This window comes from Vombatus ursinus, unplaced genomic scaffold, assembly GCF_900497805.2.
Source record: "Vombatus ursinus unplaced genomic scaffold, bare-nosed wombat genome assembly UNPS02014773.1, whole genome shotgun sequence".
Taxonomy (NCBI): Eukaryota; Metazoa; Chordata; class Mammalia; order Diprotodontia; family Vombatidae; genus Vombatus; species Vombatus ursinus.
In genome coordinates, this window is record NW_020954551.1 from 9,633,699 (window position 1) to 9,658,204 (window position 24,506).

A 24,506-nucleotide genomic window follows, 5' to 3' on the forward strand; every position below is an offset into this window, starting at 1 on the left:
CCATCACTTTCTGAAGTCTACACAATTGATGCAGTTTGAGAGGTTCAGGGACCCCTCCAGAACTGAAGTACAGGACAGGGTCATCTGGAATGAATTCACAGACTCAAGCAGTCTTCCAGTCAGGTGGCAAAAAGTTTATTATAATGCTAATATGGTGGGAAGGGCTCCTGAAGGGATTCTGCAATCTAATAGGAATGATGTTAAAGCTTATACAGGAAAAGTAGTGGATTATGTGCCAATTATACTAATTAGGTGATAACATACAACCTTAGTCCCTGGAAACTAGGGGAAGAGGATTCCTAAGTGGTGTAGAGGTGTATTTTTGGTCTGTTATGTCTGTAACAAGATAGCTTCAAGAGTTGATGTCTATAACCTGACCTCTAGATCGTATACGATAACTGTGGGAATCAGTACATGATAGTTTTGTTGATTCAAGATAGGCTTGTTCATACAAGGGCAATTCTACAGAGGTCAGCTTGTTCTTGTAACAGGGAGTGATAGTGATATAGTTTGCCTCACTGGGCCCACTCCTGAGTTATTGCCAGAGGTAGGGCCTTTGGGCTGGGGAGAAAACTGTCAGGGATAGTGTTTTGAGGTTAGGGAGAAATATGGTCTTGGAAGTGGGGTCCAAGTACAAGCACCCCAGCACCCCACCACAATCAACAAAACAAAAAATCAAGCCCTGATTTGTAGCATTTGCCAACTGCTCCAGCACACCTTTAGTTCTGCTGAACTCTCCCCCAATCAGACAACACTGTTTCTAATTCTGGGTGCCACAATTCAGGAAGGATAAGCTAGAAACCATTCAGAGAGAAGTCACCAGGATAATGAAGAACTTTGAAATCATGCCATATGAGGATCTATTGAAGAAAATGGCAATGTTTAGTCCAGAGAAGACTTAATGGAAACATCTTTGTCCTCTTCAAGTATTTGAAGAGCTGTGGGGAAGAATAGGATTAGACCTGAACTGCTTGACCCCAGAGGAAAGAACTTGGAGCAATGGAAAGCAGTGTAGTATAGCTGGAAAGGAACCATATTTGGAAATAGGGGATCTTAATACAAATCCTCCCTCCTGCTGCTTTGTGTTCAACCTTGGACACATCACTTAACTTCTCTAAAATTCAGTTTCCTCGTTTGTAAAATGAAAGACTTGGATGAGATGTACTCAAAGATCCCTTCCATCTCTAGATCAGGGATCTTAAATCGTAAAGCAGAAAGTTTGGGCTATAGGAAAACTTCCTAACAATTATAATTTTCTGAAATGTAGAATAGGTTTGCTCAGTAAATACTTTGCCCTAGTCCCTGGAGACATGCAAGCAGAACCTTCAAAGCCTTTTTGTCAGGCAGGTTGTCCAGGAGGTTCTAATTCAGGCATGAGTTGGACTAAATGGTCATCACAGCTTTGAGATTCTGTGACCTAAAAATCAAGTTGCTGGAGGGATGTTTTAAGCAACTAAAACAAAGGTATATTATACTTGAGGTAGTGATTTTCTCACCACTAGGTGCAGACCTGGATCTAAAACTGTAGCCCAGAAAAGTCTTTTGTAGGTGCTTTGTTTTGGAGAACCTGAAGTCTTGGGCTTCATAGGGAAAGCCAATTTTAGATTGATCTTTGATTCCTAGAGACTGATGGATACAGTGGAGTCAGTATTCCCATACTGTTCATTGACTGACACAGGTATTACAGCTAATTCTTCTTTGTAGCTGTGGCTTTAGGATTTGAGAAGATCTTACCTCCCTTTTTTTTCTAATAGAGAAACATTGAGTCAAAGTTTTATTTCAACATTGACCTCTTGATAAGACTTCTACCTGTATAGAAGCCCTATCTGGGAAATTGACCAACCTCACATTAGGGGGTGGGGAAGGAGGTTCAGGGGTATCTGGACATTTGATTTCATTGGAATAGGGAGTTACTTCCATCAATATAGTTCTATCCACCATTGCTCTACAACAACTAGCCTTAGAAATGGGGGCATTGAGAAGTTTAGTGATGTACACAGAGAGGTGCAATCAATATATGTCAGAGGTGGTACTAGAACCCAGGTCTTCCTGGCTCCAAGGTTAGATCTCTACCCATTTTGCCATATTATTTCTTAGCCCTACATTAGAATCTCTTATTTACTGTCTGAGAAAGTATTAATAAGGCTAGTTAAGGGGGAAATGCTTCTCCAAATTTATTTGTCAAAATAAATACTAACACTTAACTTAGTAGCTAGCCCATAGTAGATGCTTAATAACTCTTATTGATTGTTTGAATACTAGATAGAGTACCTGCTTCTCATATCCGAAGCTCTGGGCTGGGTCTCTGGCATCTCTGCACTAGAAACAGTATGGTACACTGGGAAAAGTTCTGGGGTCAATGGACAAGGGCTTAAATCCTAATTCTACTACTTGTTACCTGAGTGACCTTGAGCAAATCATTTCTCTTCTCTGGGCTCTAACTTTCTCTTCTGTGAAGTCAGAGTTTGGATAAGGTTACCTCTGAGGCACCTTCCACCTCTGAAGCTATGATCCTGTGAAAATAGAGATGAGGAGTGGGGGAGATTGGAACTCCCTAGAATTTCATCGGTACTGGGAACTCCTAGTATGGAAATTCCCTTCATTCATGTAAACCATCAACTTACCTGGTATTTATGATATTGGAGTATTGTGTGGGGCACTGAAAAATTAAGTGACTTCTACATGACTAGATGGCCAATGAGTGTCAGAAGTAGGGCTTGAACTCAGAGTGTTCCTAACTCTAAGGTCGGCTCTTGTCTATTACGCCACACTGCCGCCATGTAAATGATAATCATCAAAGAAAGAGAAAATTGATATGAAGTAAAATGTCATTCAAAAACATGCTGACAATTCAAAAAAATTCTGTATTTTTGAAACTCCTATCCAATCATATAATCTTTTGAAATTATTCCAATTATAAGATATAACCTTCAAGAGGACATTTGAGGCCACTTGCCTGATCCCTTTCCATAAGGACCAAGTACTGCCAGGCACGTATTCACCCCAGTGATTATGCATTCCACCTAGCACTAGAGGGTGCTCTAAGGTAACAACAATCTCTCTATGACTCTTAGAAAGCTAGCTGACCCCTTCCTCTTAGCCTGCTTCTTTCGTGAACGGCAGCACTTATTTCAGTCATCTTATTATTCTAAGGCTGGACTGTGTGTAGATTTATCTAGATTCTTATGGCTTCTGGTTTCTCAACCTACTGGGAAAATTGTTCCTTTCACTTCCTTGTCTCAATCATGACATATGTGTGACACAATGGTGTCAATTACCAAGTTTGGTGAGGGAAAATGAACAAGTTACCCCCAATCAATTGATTCCCCTCCCCCAAACAGAGTGACAAAGGCAAGAGACAAGTAACAGACAATGAGGTGTTAAGATCTTAAAGTACAAAGAAGTAACATTCTGTTATCCCTTTAAAAAATGTGAAAAAAGTTCTTCAGTAAGGTCTGAACGGCTAAATAACCATTGGCTCTTCAAAAAGCAAGACATATTCTCCAGCCATGGAGTAGGAGGGGGAGATAGGTCTGAAAAGTGTGAGCTCCAGTAGTCAAAAAAAGATCCAACTATGAAAGAACTCAACTCTTCAATGGGAATCATTCCTTGTCTCTTGGAGAACTAGAAGGGATTTCTCTCTCCTCTCCACCCCTGTCAGCCATGTCATCTTGCAGCAGAGATGTGCAGCCAATAGAAACTACTGCACTCATCAGGGGACAGGCCTAGTCAGTCAAAGCTTAGGACCAGAGGTGTTTTGTGAGTTACCATGGCCATTTGCAGAGAGGAACAGGACCAGGAAGCCCAGGTGAGCAACTCACTCAGCAAAAACTGTGCCCAGGAAGAACAACATGAGGATGCTATATAAAGGGCCCTGCAGTGCTGGAAATCTGAGCAATCTGGTTCCCATATGCCCTCTCTGTGTGTTCCTCTCTCCTAGTGCACCTCATGTGTATCCGCTTTTCTCACTGAAGTTATATACAATTGTGGGAGAGGGTCCCCTCAGGTTGAAGGGAGAAATGTGTTGTGATGCTGTGATGCTTTTGCTTGAGCTTATTTTTCCTGGTAGCTGAGCACCAATGGGGATTTGGGCTTGAATGCAGGTCCACAGAGTACTTGAACTTGAAGATTCAAGCTCCAGATATAGCTGCTGAATAATTGCCATGATTCTCCACTGATGATGAGTCCTGGCCAAATAGAAAACTGGTGGGACAAGAGCAATGAACACAACTAAATTAGTGTAAGTCAGGTTTTCAACCTCTTTTCTTGGTACTGTACCAGTAATCCTTCTCTGCCTCACTCTGGTTCAGGCATCTGGACTGATAAATCAGGAAGCAGCATTCAGGCCAGAAACAAATGAAACAATGATTTCCCTTTTGCCTTCAATTAAACAGAACATGTGCTATTGTAATGAAGACTGCCCCTGGTTCCAGTTGACCATGTGGAGGCTTTAGGGTCTGGGGTCCTGATGAGGTACCAACCTGAAAGGTACAAGTTGGGGAGGTGGCCCAAAGGGGGAACTACATAAGCACTGCATAATTGTATACAATCCTTTACTCATAACCAGATGGAAAAATAAACTGTAGTAGAAAGTCTTGTTCAGTTGTGTAACTGATTCCTGGATCTTCCCATTCATTAGTCAGACTGTATGAGACCCTCCCCCCATCACTTTTTACTTCTTGCTTATCAGTGGTGGAGTAACAGATGTGGGCTCAAGGACAGGTGTTGAGGGGGATAGCATGGTACAATGGAAAAGGTAGCGATGCTGGACGTAGCTTCAAATCCTACTTCTGACACCACTTGTGTGATTTTGAGCATTTCAACTAACCTGTCGGACTTAAGTCTCCTCACCTATAAAATGAGACGTTTGAATTAGATGCCCTCTGATGATCCATCAGTTATTTCCAATCTATGAAACTCTGATTCCCCTCCCACATTCATGATTCCTCTGTTTTCCTTTTGGGGGAAAAAAAAAACCTCACACAAACAATGCCCTCTTTTTCCCTAGACTTCTGGGCTACTTCTTCCCCATACCAATCCTAACCATCTTCTCCTTGGTTCTTTATAACATTGCCTTGCCATGGGAAGCTTTAATTATGGGGTCTCCCACTCCCAAGCCATGCCTGTAATAAGAGAACTATTTGTGATCTCCACAAGTTAATTGCATCATGTAAGACATTAAATCAGTGGAGCCCTTGTCAACACGATCAACATCTAACACGTAGCTGGTATTAAAAGGAAATACTTCCCTGTGAGACAAGAATGATTGCACCATCATTTCCACAAAATATGAACTCCATCTGACAAATAAAGAGGTCAGTGACGGTGGGTGTGGAAATTGGAATTAACTATATCAACCATAGTTGACAGAAGTCTTGTAAATTAGAAATCCTCCCTCTTCGAGAGAGTAGCATTATTGTGGTTTCTAAATAAGCAGTTGTTCAGAGAGAACAGCATTGTTGTTCCCTAATTCTCCCTCCGTCTTGACTTTCTGGGTTCAGCAGCAAGGGATTTCAAACCTAGATTAATCTAAGTACTTTATTGAACTTATATAGCTAGGGCTAGCAGCTATAGAAAATATGTTTGCTGCACAAACATAGCCTGAATTCCAACTTTCCTTAGAAATAGAGGACTACATTTTCAGTCATATGGTAGTCACGTTACTCTCTTCTCCCTCTCATTCCCATGATGTTTAAAAGTATCACTCCTCCCTCCCACCTTTCAAAATTTAGTTCTAATATTCATCCTAGATCACTTTCGATCATTGGGACACACTGGCATAATCCTTCCACATTCCCAATCCACACACTGGTGTGGGGGGGAGGGCTCAAATGTCATTCTGGTGGCAGTCTTGACAGACTTGCAAAACAGTGGTTTGACCTTTCTTCTAGTTATTTCAAGCTCATCTTTACTGGTTTAATATTCTTGTGATTGTCTGGTAGTTGGTTTCGCTCCTGTCACCATCTGGTGAAGCCTGCTATGTCCCCTCTACAAGGTGTTATATTTTCATCTATCTTTCTATAAGCTGTTAGTCCTCCTTTCTCCCCATGAATTCCTTGATATTAAATGCTTATGAAAAATAATAAGTCTCCATATTTCCCTAGGTGAAGTCAAGGCTAGCAAGGTTATTTTTCCTGAGGAGCTTAAATACACAAGCATTCTTGTGTATGGCACCTACGTGATGCTAGAAACACCAAACTACAGGATGGAACTGTGAGTGCAAGGAATTCCTAATGTGTCTACTCCCTCTTCCAAGACAGATCCCCACCTGCCATGACTTAGTAGATAGGCCCCTAGGGAGTTACCTGAGGATCTAAGTGATTAAGTGACTTGCCCGGGGTCACATGGTTAATAAGAGTCAGAAATGGATGGTGGGTCTTCTTAATAATCCATTACATCATGCTGTCTCTACAGTAACAGAAATGTCTAACTGACAACTAAATGCTTCAGCTAAACCAGCTTTTCAACATTACCTAGAACATCCTAAAAGTGTCAATCTGAATTCAATATGTGTATTTCCTGTTTGGTCTTCAATGACACTCTCTTCAGTCTGTGTATGTCAAGATAACCACCAATGTCTCACGGATGGAACCTTGACTTAGAGAACCTTGAAAACCTCTGTTGATACCACTGGTAGGCCTCCTGTACCATTTCTCACCACTCAAAGTCCCACAGCATTTTTTCAGTCAGGACTGACTCCTCACAACATTTAAGAGGCAGCATGATAGACTTAAAAAAGCTTTAGACTCAGGGTCATAAGGACCTGGGTTTGAATCCTACCTCTGACATTTGTTAGTTATATGAACATGAGCAAATCACTTACCCTCTATCAGCTCCAGGAAAATGGGGATAAAAAATACTTTCCTCATCTGTAAAATGGGGACAATAATATCACTACTACTCACTCACCTCAAAGAGTTGTAAGGACAATGTGGGTGATAAATCAGATAAAATCTATGAAATTCTTTGCAGACCTTAAAGCCTGTAGAAACTTTGGAAATGTGGGAATGTATGAGAGTGTTTTAGAAGCCTTAAACTGATTCCTACCAGTCACTCAGTGGCAGCAACATCTTGCTTAATTCAGTTCATTTTTTGATATGTTGATTGATTTCTTTTAATTAATCAATCCACACATATTTATTGAGGATAAATCTAAAATAGTCATGTTAATCATGGTTTCATTAAATTATCATTATAGTTATTTAGCTAATTTAATTAATCTCTAAGATATAAATAATACTATTTTCATTTCCATAAAAGGATGCATAGATCAATTCCAACATTTCAATGAATCTAATCTGTGTATCTTACATACAACTAGTTATTTTCATGTTTTTCCCCCATTAGAATGTGAGATACTTGAGGACAGGAACTGTTTTTGCCTTTTCTTTTTATTCAGAGCCCTTAGTACCATGCCTGTTACACAGTAAGCATTTAATAAATGTTAATTGCCCATTTACCAAATGACTGATCTGTTATCTCCTCAACACAGGTATTCCCATCAACAGTGCAAATCTCAACCTATTTGCTTCTGCCCAAAATATGCAACTTTTGTCCACATCTTTTCCTGAATCTAACATAAAAGGTCTGCCCATCATGCTAGGGGTCTTCCTCTCTTATTTGTTTATCTTTTTATTGGTGTCATTTGTTTTTATATCACGTCCATTTCCAAACTCATCCCTCCACTCTCTGCACAGTAAGCCTTCCCTTGTAACAAAGATTTAAAAAGAAAGAGGAAAAAAAACAATATTCCACTCCTATAGGCCCCCCTACCCCTGCAATGAAGGAAGGGAGATGGTCACTTCTCTTGTTTAATTTGAGAAAAGGTCTTGGAGACTTCCTTTCTGAACTATTAAGATTTATTATAATTAGTCTTTATATAGAACTTTAAGGTTTACAAAGTGATTAATATATGTTGATTGATTTTATATTCCCAACAACCCTGGGAGGTAAGTGCCATTATTTTCCCTACTTTACAGATAGGGAAACTGAAGAGGTTTCAGGTTCAGTGCCCAGAGTCACACAGCTAAGCATTTGGGTAAGGTCAGCTTTGAACTCAGGTCTTCCTGACTCCAGGTCCGGTGCCCTACCTACTGATCCACCTAGCTGCTTCAGTTGGACAGTCATTGGTTAGAAGACAGTCCATAAACATCAGTCTGACCAGTAAGAATTGTCAAGCAGTGCTGTGGTGCCTATTTCCATTGACCCTTAAAGGTTCCACACAAGCTTTGTGGACTAGCCACCTGGGTACCTCTCTTCACTAGATAAACACAAATGGAATTTGTTTAAGCCTGAACAGACTTTGGTAATGCCTCAGCAGTCATACTGATTAGTAATAATGTTTACAATATATCAAGGACATAATAAAAATGCCATTTTTTCTATTTAAAGCTTGTCCACAGAGAGTTTAACTTAATGTGTTATGGGAATAATTACACATCTTAATCCAAGGGCTGGTACTTTTTTTTTCTTCTTGTAAATAAATCTTCTATTATGGGCAAAGGGCCATGACCTTTGAGTTGAATGCAAAACAAAACATGACTACCAAATGGAAACTAATACACAGACAAAGGGCAAATAACTAGATTCTTTGCCAGAAAAATCAAAATACACCTGTTGCATGTAGGGAAGAGAAACTGAATGACAGAATAATGTTTATTTCACATGAAATTTCATCCCCTATCCTAGAGAGTTGTATCTGAGCAAGAAAGAAGCAAAAACATGCTTATTTATTGATTTCCAGAATTACAGATCTTCACACTGGGAAAGTCTAGTCAGAAACCTTCTAGTCCAGCCTGTACTTGAAAAAGATTAAGATTTTTAGCCACCATATCACCCTGTTAACTCATTGTAAACTTGAGTTTTATCAAAACCCCCACATCTTTTTTTCGGAAGAACTTCTCTCTTGCCATATTTCCACCATCATGTAGCTGTGAGGTTGATTTTTTTAAGCCCAAGTATAAAACTTTACATTTATCTTTATTGAATTTCATTGTATGTTATAGCCTGTCAAGATTATTTATTTAATATTTCATTCCAGCATAAATCTACATAAAATAATTGAAAGAATGAATCTGTGGAAACTTTTTTTAAGTCTAAACTAGTGACGAGTCATCAGATTGTTCCAGTGTGAGCCTAACCATTGGAAGAATAAACCAGTTTCCCAGATAATATTTGGATTATCATGACCATCTGGAGGGAGACAGCAATTGGTCATTCCCAAATTGAGCTCTTGCAATGGTGAACTGAACTCAGAATTTTCCATATCCCAAGAGAGTTCCCTAAATCACCTTATATCCCTTGGACCAATTTCATCTTAAAAGTCTTCTTCTTCACTACTATAAACAACTTGACCACTTCAGAGCTGGAAATAGAGGGAGGGTTAGCCTTCAGTATGTACCCATTAATTTTGGAACCATCTCCCTTCACAGAATACATGTGTCACTGCATTACAAAGAGGCCTTAAGGCTGTGTCTATGAAAGAGAGAGAGAGAGAGAGAGAGAGAGGGATGGAACACTGAGGCACCTACCTTGATAATTCATCTCTGCCCTTTCACCCACTTCCCCCCAAAAGCAACTTTTCCTCAGTTATTTGGTTGTATAAAATGTTTGTCTGTGGGTCTGACTTATCTAGAGGCAGCATTGCACAATGGAAAGAATACTAGGCTGAAAGGGAGAACTGGGTTCAGATCTCACTTCTAACACTTATCAGCTGAACAATCCTTGCCTAGTCATTTGAGTCTGAGTTTTATCATTTGAAAAATGAAGCTAATAATGCCTGCAGTATTTCTCTCTAAGGCAGCTAGGTGGTGCAGTGGATAGAGTGCTGGGTCTAGGGTCAGGAAGACCTGAATTCAAATCCAGCCTCAGACACTTATTAACTGTGTGACTCTGGGCAAATCACTTGCCTCTGTTTGCCTAAGTTTCCTCATCTGTAAAATAAGCTAGAAAAGGAAATGGCAAATCACCCCAGTATCTTTGCCAAAAAAACCCCCAAAGGGGGTCACAAAGAGTCAGACCCAACTGAAAACTGATTAAACAACAAAAAGTATCTCCTAAAGTAGTTGTGAGGATTAAATTATGAAATAATGGATGTAACATGCTTTGTAAACCTGGAAGCCTACCTAAAAGTTATTATTAGATTATTGGTTCTGTGCTAGATGTTATTTGTGCATGTAGACTCAGACTTGGAGGTTGATTGTGATGGGCACCTTATCCTCTAAGCTTGAGAGGATAAAAGGAATAGCATTATCTGACATAACAGGTCAGTCAGGTTTGTAAAAAGATTATTGACCTTGTAAGACATGAGTTAGAACACTGACTCTGACACTTGCTACCTGTGACCTTGAAGAAGAAAGTCACTGAACGTCCTTGAAAATCAGTTTCCTCATCTGTCAAATGGGAAGAAAAATATTTGCATTAGTTACCATATAGTGCTGGTATGAGGAGTGGCATCACCCTCTTTTAAGTGCTCTACAAATGTGAATGAGGAAGGACAGTAGCCAGGATGGACTTTAAAACTTCATTTACTAAAACAAGATGTAGCAGACTTCACTGACGCCAGTGACAGCCTTGATTCCAACATCGTGTTTACAAGCCATTAATAAGTAAAGAGTTGGTGGGGCCATTTTGCATAGAGAACTATAAAAAGAAAATTAAAAGGCCAGATCAATTGAGCTTTAAAAAAAATCATTCATTTTGAATGATTACCAGTAACCAGAAGAAATCCTTCTGAGTCCACTCCCCTTCCTATGCCTGGTTAAGTCCTGCGGAAGGTAAAACAGCTGATTAAGTGGGAAGAGAATTTTGCTGCCATCAGTAAAACTCTTTTGAGGATTAAAACTCAATCCTTGAGGCCTGTCCCCAGCAGCTTTACTTTAGACTATTTACATGCTTGGAAGGCATTAGGGACTCACAATGCAACTCTCTGAAATTTACATTTTGATTTTAGAGACCAGAGTTGAAAATACATGTAATTCAACTAAGCACAAGATGGTAGTTAAAGGCATTGAAAGAGATTCTGTAGGTTCTTTGTAATGTATAAAATGGGATGCGAAAATGTTATGTGATCCTTGAGTAGGCTCATCAGTAGGGAGTTCCTCTGAGACAGTTTGTATGTTGGCCACTTCTTCCGTTTCCTAGCTCCCAACTTGCTATTATATTCATATACATTCCCGGTGACTGTCGGAGAAAAAGCATACAACAGAAAAAAAAAAAAACAGGTAGTGAGTTGTTCATATCTTCCAAATTGAGCTCTGAATAAAAATGGCAGACATTGAGAATAGACATTAAAGGACTTCACAGAAATGTTCAAGATGGCCTCTAAGGTAAGAAGCCTCCTAGGAGGAGGCCTGGGAGGTTTGCTCACCCCATCCACCCTGGAAAATAAAGACAGGGTCAAAACAATGAGATACAAGATTATCTTGTGACATACAGCTAAATAAACATAGTCACTAGTCTTGAAAAAGGCCCTAAATTCCATCCCAAAAGACAACTCACCCATTTTTTGAGCCAGAAGGGATCTTGGTAACCACCTAGTCCCATTAGAACATGCCCAGCAAGCGATTATCCAGTCATTACCTGGAGAACTTTTAAGAGGGACAATCTACCACCTCTTGAAGTCATACATCTCATTTTAGGACAGCACTAATTGTTAGAAAGCTTTCCCTGAAATTACATTCTTTATTTCTGGGGTGAGGAGAGACTTCCTTCTGTGAGTATAAATGTGAAACTTTAATTCACTGATTCAGCCTTTACTGATATAGCATCATGGGAAATATAAGAGTTGAGAGAGACATCAGAAGCCATCTCGTCCAACTCTTTCATTTTACAGATGAGGAAACTGAGGTCCAAGGAAGTAAAGTGACTTATTCAAGAACATACAGGTAGCAAACATCTGAAGCAGGATTTGAACACACATCTTCTGACTCCAGAGCCAGTCTCACAACAACCAAATGTGGCACATAAGGCAGGTTATGTTACCCCCATTTTCAGATGAGAAGACAGAGTAGTAAAGTGAGTTGCCCAAGCTCATATAGACAGTAAATGTCAGAGGGTAAATTTAAATCCAAATTTAAAAACTCCAGGGCCACTTTTTTCCATCATACCATACTCCTGTAGGAGCAGGACCTTCATGGTACAGTCCACATTCATAAGAATATATTTTGCAGAGTTGTAAAGATGGTACAATTTTCTAGAAATAGCACTGGACTTGGTATCAGAGATCCCAGGTTCAAATCTGTGCTACTTACTATGTGATCTTGAGTAGGATTCTTGAGGGCAAGGCAAGCACTATTTCATTGCCATCTTTTTCTTCCAAGCATTTATCACACAGCTTAATAAATGATTGTTGATCAATTGATCTGCAAAATTTAAGTCCTAGACTAGATATCTCTCACTACCCACCCCATGGCTATCTCTAAAGGTGAATACAGCTTTGAGCTTAAGTCTATCCAAGCTGAAAGGGCCCTGAAATAACTTAATCTACCCATCCACCAGTTGTGGAGCTGCTAAGAGTGGAAGGCATGGTGACAAAAATACCACCTCCCCACCAGCACACAGATCTGTCCTCTAAGTCAATATTACCTGTTGGGAACTGTGAGTGGGCTATTTGAAACTCAGTTTCAAAGTAAGCCAAACTCATCCCATACTTATTCTAAAAACTCAGATCACGACATTCTTCAAACATGGACTTGACCAAGAGGCTTTATTTCCTCTTAAGCAATCACAACTTGTGGCTCTGTCAGAGTTGATGTCTATGTAGGATGAATGTTTCCAATTGTATTGTACCATTTGCACTACAATGTATTTATTAGATCAGGTGGAAGCTAAATGTTCATGAAAGAACCCAACACTCATATGGTGCAGTAGAAAGAACACTGAGTAGGGAGTCAGAAGACCTAGGTTCAAGTCTCAGTTTTACCTGTGTGACTTTGAGTAAATCACTTAATTTCTTTAGGTCTCCATTTCTTCATTTGTAAAATGAGGGGATTGGGCTAGATGACCTGTAAGGTCTCTCAGGGCTCTAAAATACACAATCTAGTGGGTGCCATTATAGTTGCTTTATTATGCCATTTACATGGATGTCCTAGGGAGGTAGGTGGTGTAATGGATAGAACACTGGATTTGGAGCCATGAAGACCTGAGTTCAAATCCTGCTGCACAAACCAATTAGCTTTGTGACCATGGGCAAGTCACTTTACCACTCTCAGTCTCAGTTTCTTCATCTGTAAAATAGAGATAATAAAAGCACCTCCCTCCCCAGGTTATTATGAGGATCAAATAATATATATAAAGCATTTTTCAAGGAATAAAGTTCTATACAAATTAGTAGTAGTAGTAGTAGTAGTAGTATTACATGCTGACAAAAACCTAATTTTAGTTAATAAACAGAAATCAACCTATCAACATTTATAATCACCTCTAAGTAACAGAGAATGTGCTCAGCACTAAGGATACAGAAACAAAAATTGAAATAGTCTTGTCCTCAAGGAGCTTTCATTCTAACAGGTAAGACAGCTTGCACATATAGAATTACATACAAAATATATACCAAATGAATACAAGGATGTTTGGGGCAAAAGGGCTTGAGCCACTGTGCAGTACCAAAAAGGCCTCAGAAAGAAGGTAGGTCTTGAGCTGAATCTTGAAGGAAACCAGGAATTCAAAGAGTAAAGAGAGTGAAGGGGGGGATGTGTATATTCCAATATGAGGGACAGCCAACGCAAAGACATAGAGCTGGGAGATAGAGCATTATATGAGGAACAGCAAGTAGACAAGCAATGCTGGACCATATAGTATATGGAAAGGACTCTTGTTTTGGGAGACTAGAGATGTAAGAAGGGGCCAAGTTGGGAAGAGTGTTAAATATCAAACAAAGTTATTTGTATGTGATCTTAGAGGCAACAGAGAGCCCCCAAGGTTCATTAAGAAAGGATTAATGTGGTCACACTTCCACTTAGGGGACAGGAGAGCAAATCACTTTGGTCTACAGAGGATGGATTAGCAAGGGGAAAGACTTGAAGCAAGAACAAATAAAAGACTATTTCAATAATCCGTGTGAGAAGTGTTGAGGGCCTGAACTAGGGCAGGGCTGATGTGAGAAGAGAAAAAGAAAGAGATGCAGCGAAAGGAGAAACAGTAAGATTTGACCACTGATTGGCTGTGTGAAGTGTGGGAGGGTGAGGAGTTGAGGAATTGAGGATCCCACTAAGGTTGCAAACCTGGGAGATTGGAAAGATGATGGATGTCTCAACAATTACAGGGGAATTCAGAAGGGGGGATTTTTGTGGGGGGAAGGGACACCGAGTTCTGTCTGGGCCATGGTGAATTTGAAGGTGCAAAGGAAGAATAGTGAAAAAGATTGGGAAGGAAAATAGGGAGGAGAGCTATAGAAAGAGCTCTCAATTGAGCACCAAGATGTGGATAGATTTGGGTAAGAAACAAGGGACTAAAGCAAGTTTGCATCCTTATATGATTTCACCTGGTGTCCTCTGCCTTCAATGTCACCTGCCTTTCTGATCCACCCATGCTAGGATTCTATCCTTATTCCAAAATCTTCCCCATCCTCCCCCATCTTCCTGTCTGAGTGATAAGAAGATGAAGCCAGGTCTAGAAGCCACAGGGTATTGGGAATTAAGACTTGGAAATTTTAATTCCTATTCAATTACTTAATATTAGTTTCCATTTACTAATTCATCGGAACCTTCAAACCTGGTAGAAGCAGCTAATGTTCCTTCATCCAGCCATCATTGGGATTTTGGTGAATGTTATACATGAATTTCCAGTGGCAAAGTAACTTCTCTTCCTATTCATAGATTCAGTCACTAAATGTTAAAAAACTTGAGAGATCTTCTCTTCCAGGAATTCTTAGTCTTTTTACATCATGGACCTCCCTCTGGCAGTCTGGAGAAGCCTATGAAACCCTTTCTCAATGCAATGTTTTTAAATTCACAAATAAAATGCATAGGATTACCAAGGAAATCAGTTACAGTGAAACAGTCACCAAAACATGTACAGAAAAAAAAAAAAGAGTCCCTAGACAATAGATTAAGAACCTTTGATTCTAGTCCAAATTCCCTGAGGAAACTAAGTTGAGAAAATGAAGATGGCTCTATGGTACGGCAGAAAGCACACTGAATTTGGAGACAGAAGCCCTGGGTTTGTTACGTATTGCTAGTGTGACCTTGAGTGAGTCACTTGACCTCCCTGGGCCTCGGTTTCTACATCTGTAAAATGAGGGGGTTGGGTTAGATGGCCCCTGAGATTCCATCCAGCTCTAGAGCTATGTTTTTATGAGATGCCGCTTAACCCCTCTGGGCCTCAGTTTTAACATGTATAAAATGCGGTGCACTGGTACGTACTATCTAGCAATCTCAATTTTTCAAGTGAGAAGGTGGGCATTATTAAATATATTTTTTCATTTGGTGGATCAATATGTCTCTAGTACCCAAATATTATTTTGGTTCTAAACAATTTACTATATAATCAAAAATTTTGTGTTATATTAGAAAGACTACTGGAGAAGGGGTCAGGAAACTTGGACCTGTGGTAGCATCCTGGGATGCCCAAACCACTTCATCTCTGTGTGGCTCAAAGCTATCCATCCAATGAAGAAAAGAAAATACTAAGAAAAGCTTCTACTGAGCACTCGAATCAGTTGTGTGGCAGAAGAATAGTCTTCTGCTCTCACCTTGTTAAAGTCTGTTGAGCCTGAGTCTATTGTCATAGTCCCTGAATAGTAAAATATTTTTGAGAAGGTATCATTTTGGTCAGTTACAATCATCTTTTTTTCCAAAGGAATTAATGTTAGGGTTAGAGCTGGATTGTGCATTGGTTAATTTTGCTAAACTGATTTTTTTCTCATTCCTTTTTAACTCTTTATTTAAAAGGATAGCTTGCTCAGTTTGTGACTGAGGATTTATATGTACATACATACATACACACATACACACATATACATATGTATATATGTATATGTATACATATTATAGGTATGTGATGTATGTATGTACTTATATATTGCATATACATACATATTTGGAAATGAAGGTGATATAAAAATAAAAAATACCAATTAAAAAATTTTAAAGGAAAAATGTGAACTATTTAGCAGCATGAAGGCAAAATTTGCTTAGTGTAATTTCTGAGGCTCTTAAATGCACCCTTAAAGGAACAGTGACATTCCATTTACTCTTTGCCTTGCAAAGAATCTTCCCCTTCATCAATTCTCATGTGATCCTTACAATGAAGAGCTTTTATTTTTTCATTGTGCCCGAAGAGTTTCCATTTTTGTGTCTTTTGTCTTATTATTTGGTAGGGAAGTAGATTCTTTTACACATAATACCTCACATTCTTGCACTGAAGATCAAGAAAAATTGTCTTTTAATTTGATATCTGAAGTTTTAAAGTAAGTGGCATGATTATCATCTCCATTTTACACATGAAGAAAATGAGGATTACAAAGGTAAAGTGATTTACCCGTGGCCACATGGGCATTACTTTACAGACCTAGGACTAAGCCAGGTGTCCCCCAAAGTCAGTGCTCTTCCCATCAGGCCTCCCGGTCTCTCTGATAAGGAGCAACGCAGGTAGATGTAGTTTTTCCCTCCACCTACTAGATCTTCTCTGACTCCTCTCCCGGATCCACTAATTCTTGTAAATCTAAACTCAAGGACTCATGGGCAAACCAAGAACCAGATGAAGAGTGAGTATAACTCATTGTGTGTATAAACTTACTGTTCTCAAAAGGAAGCCCAAGCTCTCTACACCCTCAGAGGCTCCCTTTGACAGAGGCCAACAAGGTAATATACAAATGCCCCCTTGAAGGGAAATTATTCATTCAGAAGTTAAATGAAAATTCATGTACTTGTTTTTTGGCTTAGAGAGCTCTTTGGTCAGCTTTTGGCACCTGACTGTAATGCTGGTGTATTTCACAAGAAGGTAGCATGTACAGGCAAGCAACCCAGCCAGGAAAACTGCCATCAGTGTAAAGATGAAAGGGATATACCAGTCATTGGGACTGTATGTGTTTATAGATGTGTATACAATGGTCACACCTTTCTTTTGCTGATAAATGACATAGAAAAGAACACAAAGCATTAGGCAATGTTTTCAGATAACATTTTCTTACATATAATAAGATTGATCTATACATGACAAACTACATATAGTAATCTGTGTAATTTTTATGTACATCTATATTATACAGAATAACAGAATTTCAAAGTTGGAAGGAAATTCAGCAAGTCATTTTATCAAATACGTGCATAAAAAGGAATCCTCACTACAACAAACCTGAAATGTGGTCACCCAGCATCTGTTCGTACATTTCCAAACTGGGGGGGGCCTACTACTGCCACAATCAGCCCATTCTAGCTGTGGCTAATTCTCACTGCAAATTCGGAAAGTTTTGTCACAATAAGACTAAGTTTTCCTCTTTGCAACTTTCATTCATTCTTCCTGGTTCTACTTTCTGGGGCCAAACAGAATAAGTCTAACCCACCTTCCATATCACATTCCTTCAAATATTTGAAGGTGACCATCATATCCCCACTGAGTCTTTTTTTTAATACAAGCTAAACAACCTTGGATCTTTCAACCAATCCTCATATGTCATGGACTCAAAGCCCTTCCCCATCCTAGTTATCATGTGTGACACATGCTGAGGTTAGTATGTCTATAGGGCCTCCAGTTTGAAATGTCCATTAGGCTGTTGAAGATGGGAGACTAGAGGTTAGGAAAGAGTCTAGGGATGGTGAAATAGGTCTGAGAATCATCAGTATGTATATGATTATTGAATCCATGGGAGCAGATGAGCTCACCACGTGAAAAAATATGTCAAGAGAAGAGGTTCCCAGGACAGAGTCTTGGGGGATACCAACAGTTATTGAGCTTGACCTGGATGAAGATCCAGCAAGGAAGACTGAGGAGGAGTGGTCAGATAGGTAGGAGGAGAACCAGGAGACAGCAAGGTCACAATAACATAGAAAGAAATTAGTATCCATAAGTGGATGATTGACAGTGTAAAACACTGCAGAGAGATCAAGAAGGGTGAGGACACAATTTTACAAATAAGAGATAATTGGTAACTCTGGGAAGTACAGTTTCTGTTGAATGATATGGTCAGAAGATAGACTTCTTATTGTTCAGTCTTTTTTCAGTCACGTCTGACTCTTCGTGACCCCATTTGAGATTTTCTTGGCAAAAATACTGGAGTGGTTTGCCATTTCCTTCTCCAGCTCATTTTTACAGATCAAAAACTGAGGCAAACAGGGTTAAATGACTTGCCCAAGGTCAAAAGGAAAAAGGAAAGAAAGTAGAGCCATTGATTATAGACAACCTTCTCAAAGAGTCAAAGCATTTAGCAAAAAGTAGGAAAGGTATGAGATGATAGCTAGTAAGGATGGACAGATCAAGTGAGGGCTTCTTGAGGATGGGGGAGACACATATTTCTAAGCAGAAAGGAGGCAGCCAGTAGACAGGGATTAAAGATACTGAGAAAGAAGGGTTAATAAAGAAGACAATATGCTGGAGAAGATGGAATGGAATGAGATCTCTTGTGCACGGAGAGGGGTTTGCCTTGGCCAAGAGAAGGGCCACCTCTTCATATGATACAGAGAAGAAGAAGATAGTGGTGTGAGGTCTTCATGTAATGTGAGACAAAGAGGAGGAGAGAAGAGAGGCCTTTCACTGTTTAGCCTCAATTTTTTCAGTGAAATTTGAGGCAAAATTCTGAGAGGGTGAGGGTTACAAATATCTGTGTGTTTCAAATAAAGATCGCCAAAATCACAAAAAGTAAAATACGGCAAAAACTATAGAGAACACAGTTAATCTCAATCTTTAATGATTAAGAAGGCACTTCAAGTTCTTGCTGTGCCTTGGGATAATCATTAGGAATGCCAGTTCTTGCTGTTCCAGCAAAGTGTGCTGAATATCATCTGACAATTGACTTATTTATATCCTTGTGTGATAAAAACTAATTACCATTGACTTTTTGCATAAAGTTGATTACACTTGTCTTTACTGGCTCCACTCCCACCCATATACTATGTTCCCTGATCACAAATTGGCATACTTTCTCATTCTATGAGCTACGAAGAGACATAACAATTCTCAAAAGAGGCACTGTGAGTAGATGGGAGAGGATATGATTGAAAACAGAGTTGAGGTAAGAATGTAATTGGTGGGGAGTAGAGGGGAGAGAGTGCATATTCAAAAGGTGAAATCCAGAGCCCATTTGGGGGAGGAATTTGACTTTATAAAATTTTTCATATAAGAATGCCAATGCTTCTCCAGCATTTTCCTTCGGGTGTAATCAGGATGAGGTGATCAATAGGAGCAACAGCCTTGTGTAATGCTGGACTTGGGGTCAAGACCTGGATGTGAACACTCCACCCCACTCTAGACACTTGTTTGGAGACCATGGACAAATCCCTTAAGCTCCCAAAACTCAGTTTCCTCATCTGTAAACTGAGGATCATAATACCTGAGGTATCTGCTTTGCAGGGTTACCATCAATCTTACATGAGATGAAGTCTCCAGGGCATTTTCCTCTGCCTGTCATTTAAAGCCTCTACAACCTGGCTCCTGCCTAACTCTGGCCTTTTATTTTCATATTATTTCCCTTCACAAACTCTCCATTACAGTCACATTAGGCTACTTACTGTTCTTCTCCCTAAATAACATTCTCTCTTCCATCTCTGTACCTTTGCATTAGCTGCCCTCCATTTTTGGAATATACTCTCTCCTCACCTCTATCCTTACTGTTGTCATTCAGTCATATCTGACTCTTCATGACCCCATACGGGGTTTCTTGAGAAAGATACTGGAGTGGTTTGCCATTTCCTTCTCCAGCTCATTTTCCAGATAGGAAACTGAGGCAAATAGGGTTAAGTGACTTGCCCAAGGTCACACAGCCAGCAAGTGTCTGAGGCCAGTCTTCCTGACTCTAGGCCCAGTACTCATATCACTGAGCCATCCAGCTACCTCTGCCTCTACCCCACTTTCCTTTAAACCCAGTTCAGTGCTACCTTTAAACAAGGCCTTTCCTGGTTTCCCCAGTTTTTAGTTCTCTCTCTCATATGGAATTCCAGATTTAGAGCTATAAGTGACCTCAAATCCTGTCCAACCCCTTCATTTTACAGATGAGGAAACTGAGACTCAGAGAGGTTAGGTGATTTGTCCAAGGTTATGCAGCTAGTAAGAGACAAAGAAGAATTTGAACTCAGGTCCTTTGATTCCAAATTCAGTGCTCTTTATGTTTACTTATCTATGCACATTATGTTCCTCAGTAGATTCTTAGCTCTTTGAAGTCAGGAATTGTTGTATTTTTGTCTTTGTTGTCCCACTATTCTGGCATAATGCCCAGGACATAATAAGTACTTATTACATTTTTGTTGAATAGCATTGAATCCAACTTTAAATCATTATGTACATTAATTATTGCTATAAACCACATTTACATAAATATAAGCAGAGAGGTATATATACCTAATAACTTGGAAATAGGGAGGGGAAATGCACCTGTGTATAACCTCTCTATTTCTAACTATAACCTTGGGGGGATTTCTGGTGCTTCACTATATTCATTAAAATATTAAATTAGTTTACTTTCATTAAATTATTTTGGGCAGCTAGGTGGCACAGTTGATAGAGCGCTGGACCTGGAGTCAGGAAGACTCATCTTCCTGAGTTCAAATCTGGCCTCATTGGCTATGTGACCCTGGGCAAGTCACTTAACTCTGTTTGCCTCAGTTTCCTATCTGGAAAATGAGCTGGAGAAGGAAATTGCAAACCGTTCCCATATCTTTGCCAAGAAAACCCCAAATGGGTTCACAAAGAGTCAGACGTGACTGAAAAATGACTGAACAACAAATAAATTATTTTACCTCTCACAGTGCTTTATTTGTAGCTCTTCTACAAATTTATCACATTCTAATATTTTGCCCCATCACCTCTTTCCTACCTGGTTATAGGCTTCTTGAGGGTACGTAATATGTCTTATTCATTCCCTATGTCCCCCACAGAGTATATCCATACATAGTGCATGTTGGAGTCACTTAGCAAATATTTATTGAATGAATGTGAATCCCTCTGAAACAGATCCTTTCAGTCCCAGGAAGTTAAATTCTATAATACTTTACTTCAAAATTGGTGACTGGAGGAGCTGGTGTATTTTGCGGCATCACAGAAATATCTATCGTGACAGTCCCTGTTCGGGGATACACAACTTGGCCATGCTGCAAATTGTCATCAATAATGTGTACCACAAGATGATAGTGTGGGTGAAAATCTGCCCCAGACTTGAAGTTAAAAGGATTTTTCACAATTAGCTTTGGGGTATTTGATGCCCGAGTAGAATCAAATCCAAAATGTTGATTATCATTCCTTAATAAGAAAAAGAAAAAGAAAAATTAAAATGATAATTGTCCAACTACCATACAAATTGATCTTTTAGATTTCAGATTTCCTAGAAATACATGTGACTTCACAGAATCAAAGAATTTCAGTGATGGAAGAACCTCTAGTCCAATCTACAACTGAGCAAGGGTGCCCTCTGAAAACAAACCTCATAAGTGGGCATCCAGGCTTGGTTGGAAGACCTCCAGTAAGGGAGAACTCATTACCTCCTGAACCAACTCATTATATTTTAGAGAAGGCATAATTATTAGAAAGTTTTTCTTTAGGTCAAGCCTATGCTTCCAACTGTCGCTTCTAGATTTGTCTTCTGGGACCAAGTAAATTAAATCTAATGATTCATCAAGTGGCAACCCTTTAAATACCTGAAGAAAAACATCATGCTCCCTTCCCAACCTAAGTCTTATTTTCTTCAAGTTAAAAAAACAGCTCCTTTGAGCAATCCTCATATGAAGTGAACTCAATCTATCTTGGTTACCTTCAATTGGATGCTCTCCAGTTTATCAAAATCCTTCCTAAAATATGGCACACAGGACTGAGCCTTATGGGCATCTGCACTGCCTACTGTACTATACTGTGAGTATTACAAACTTATTACTCCTGAACACTAAGCTCTCTTATTTCAGTCTTACAAGAACCTGATTTAGGATTTAGTTGATTCAAATATTATGCTACTAGGGACCTGGGTTTCCTCTATCTGTGGTTAGTTTCATTGTGTTCTACAATAAGAGACTATATCCCTTAACTTTTGTGGGTCATCTTACAAATGTGTGAACTATATCACAATGGGATAGGGATGATTCTTTGCAAATCTCTCTGAAAAGAAAAAAAAAATCAAGGCATCAGTCATACTGATCCTGAGTGCACAGTATCATTTTATATGCGAAGGACTGGATGACATTTTAAAGTTAGCACCATGGACAGCACATTTAGAACCTTGAAATATAACTCCCCAGCTTTTCTGCAGAGCTTCAGTTTCTAAATAGACAAAGCAATCATGAAATATTACTCCATAATAGAGGGAATTCTGCTAGATATATATTTTAAAAGTGCTAAAGTACTTTGAGAAAATTAAATAATATTGTATTCACCAAATTAGACATTTAGCTAACTAAAATGATATGATTGCTTACAAGAATGTAGTTACATTTGTAGCCAGCTTGATTCACCTTCATTTTAAAAATTCATGCTAAAATCCCTTACCAGAAACTATCTCGAAGCTCATTTCAGTATCGCATGAGTCTTGTCATGGCAGCTCAGCTTGAAGCTGTTGACGTTTGTTCCAGCAGCAACACTGTCAAAAATGACTGCCTTATATTTAGATGGTTTGCAGACAGGCTCATCGTCATTCTCATCCTTTATGTCAATTGTAACCTGTCAGCAATCCAAAAGAAAGAAACCTTATGTCCACATCATATGGCTATTTATGCACAAAACCAGAAATAAACATGTGGGTAGATGCTGATTGTCTGGGATTCTTATTTAAAAAAAAAACTTCAGGATTTTGATGCAGGATAAACACCATGAATTTGATTTCTATCTGTCAACTTCCTTGTCACTTGCTGATCTACCTTGCCCTGGGCATCAAGGAAAAGTTACTTGGGACTCATGAAAATATCCTATAGAGGTTCCAACAGTCTATATTGATAACATTAGCTAATGATAAATAATACTTTAAGGTTTACAAAAGCACTTTTACATACATTATCTCATTTGATCCTTACACAACCCTATGAGGTAAGGGTTATTATTATCCTCATTTTACTGATGAGGAACTGAGGCTGAGAGATATTCAATAATGTTCCCAGAATCACACAATTTGTAGATGTTTGAGGCAGAATGAAAATTCAGGTCTTCCTGACTCAAAGTTTAGCATGCTAACCTCTATGCCACCAAGTTCCCTTATATTGATAGAAAATTATTAGAAAAACAAATGGTGAAAGAAACTCTTTGCCCTCTCCAAAAAAAAGTCATGAACCTTAAGCGCTTTAAATATTTGTGCCTAATAGGAAGCAAATCTTTTGTTTGCTTCCCCTCATTGGATTTGGCTGATTACCTCCAAGGCAAAGTCTAAAATATATGAAGTATGTATTCTGATGGTAGCAGTTATCACCTGAGAATGGGTTATGACCATAATTAGAAGTTACTCTCATATTTCTTAATTAAAATATCATAAAACTAAGGTAATTTACCTGGAAAAGATCAAAATATCAAAGATTATAAAATGTTAGTGATCAAACACCAGCCAGCCTAGAAAGGTTATCTGCCTACTTCTTGGATAAATAATGATTTTCTCTACAACATTCACAAAGGAAAACTTGTTTTGATTATATCAGCAAGCATACTCTATGAATGTGTTAATTTTCTGTAATTTTAATAGCTTAGATAAATTGCTAGGGGAATTATCAAAAAAGCTCTTTCTGTAAAGTACCTTAGTTTCTTGCTTGATGTTTTTAGATCAATTCAACAAGCAAATTTTTTTTTTTGCTTGGGCAGTTGGGGTTAAGTGACTTGCCCAGGGTCACACAGCTAGTAAGTGTCAAGTGTCTGGTCTGAGGCTGGATTTGAACTCAGGTCCTCCTGACTTCAGGGCCAGTGCTCAGCCCACTGAGCCACCTAGCTGCCCCTCAACAAGCAAATATTAAGCACCTACTACAAGATACAAATACAAGAAGGGTCCCTGCCCTCAAGAAGATTATTTTCTATTAAGGGCACATGTTCACGGGCAAGTTAATACGGGATATATACAAGCTACTACAGTGATTAGAGGAGGAAAGACTAAGAAGGTGATCATCAGGGAAGGCTTCTTAAAGGAGGAATCATTTGAACTGAGCTGTGAAGTGAAGTAGACCTTCCAAGAGGTAAAGGTGAGGAGGTAGAGTGTTCCAGGCATGAGAGACAGTTTTTGCAAAAGAATGGACGTGGGAGAGGTAATGTCACATGCAAAGAACAAAAAGTGGGCCAGTTTGGTTTGAACATAGAGTGGGTGAGGCAAAGCAATTGATCACTAGCATGGAAGAAGAGGGAGGGGGAGAGGGAGAGGGGGAGAGAGAGAGAGAGAGAGAGAGAGAGAGAGAGAGAGAGAGAGA

The 24,506-nt window shown here is 39.2% G+C and overlaps 1 protein-coding gene across 1 annotated transcript in view; it reads right to left on the reverse strand.

The window, feature by feature from the left end:
- The window catches only part of LOC114044285 (cadherin-related family member 3-like), a 129,149-nt gene that overhangs the window by 27,049 nt on the left and 77,594 nt on the right, over positions 1–24,506 (reverse strand). Inside the window, 7 exon segments of the mRNA XM_027863669.1 lie at positions 11,055–11,125; positions 11,128–11,181; positions 11,275–11,378; positions 16,868–17,067; positions 21,144–21,387; positions 22,608–22,662; positions 22,665–22,791. Of these exon segments, the coding sequence (XP_027719470.1) occupies positions 11,055–11,125; positions 11,128–11,181; positions 11,275–11,378; positions 16,868–17,067; positions 21,144–21,387; positions 22,608–22,662; positions 22,665–22,791 (855 nt within the window).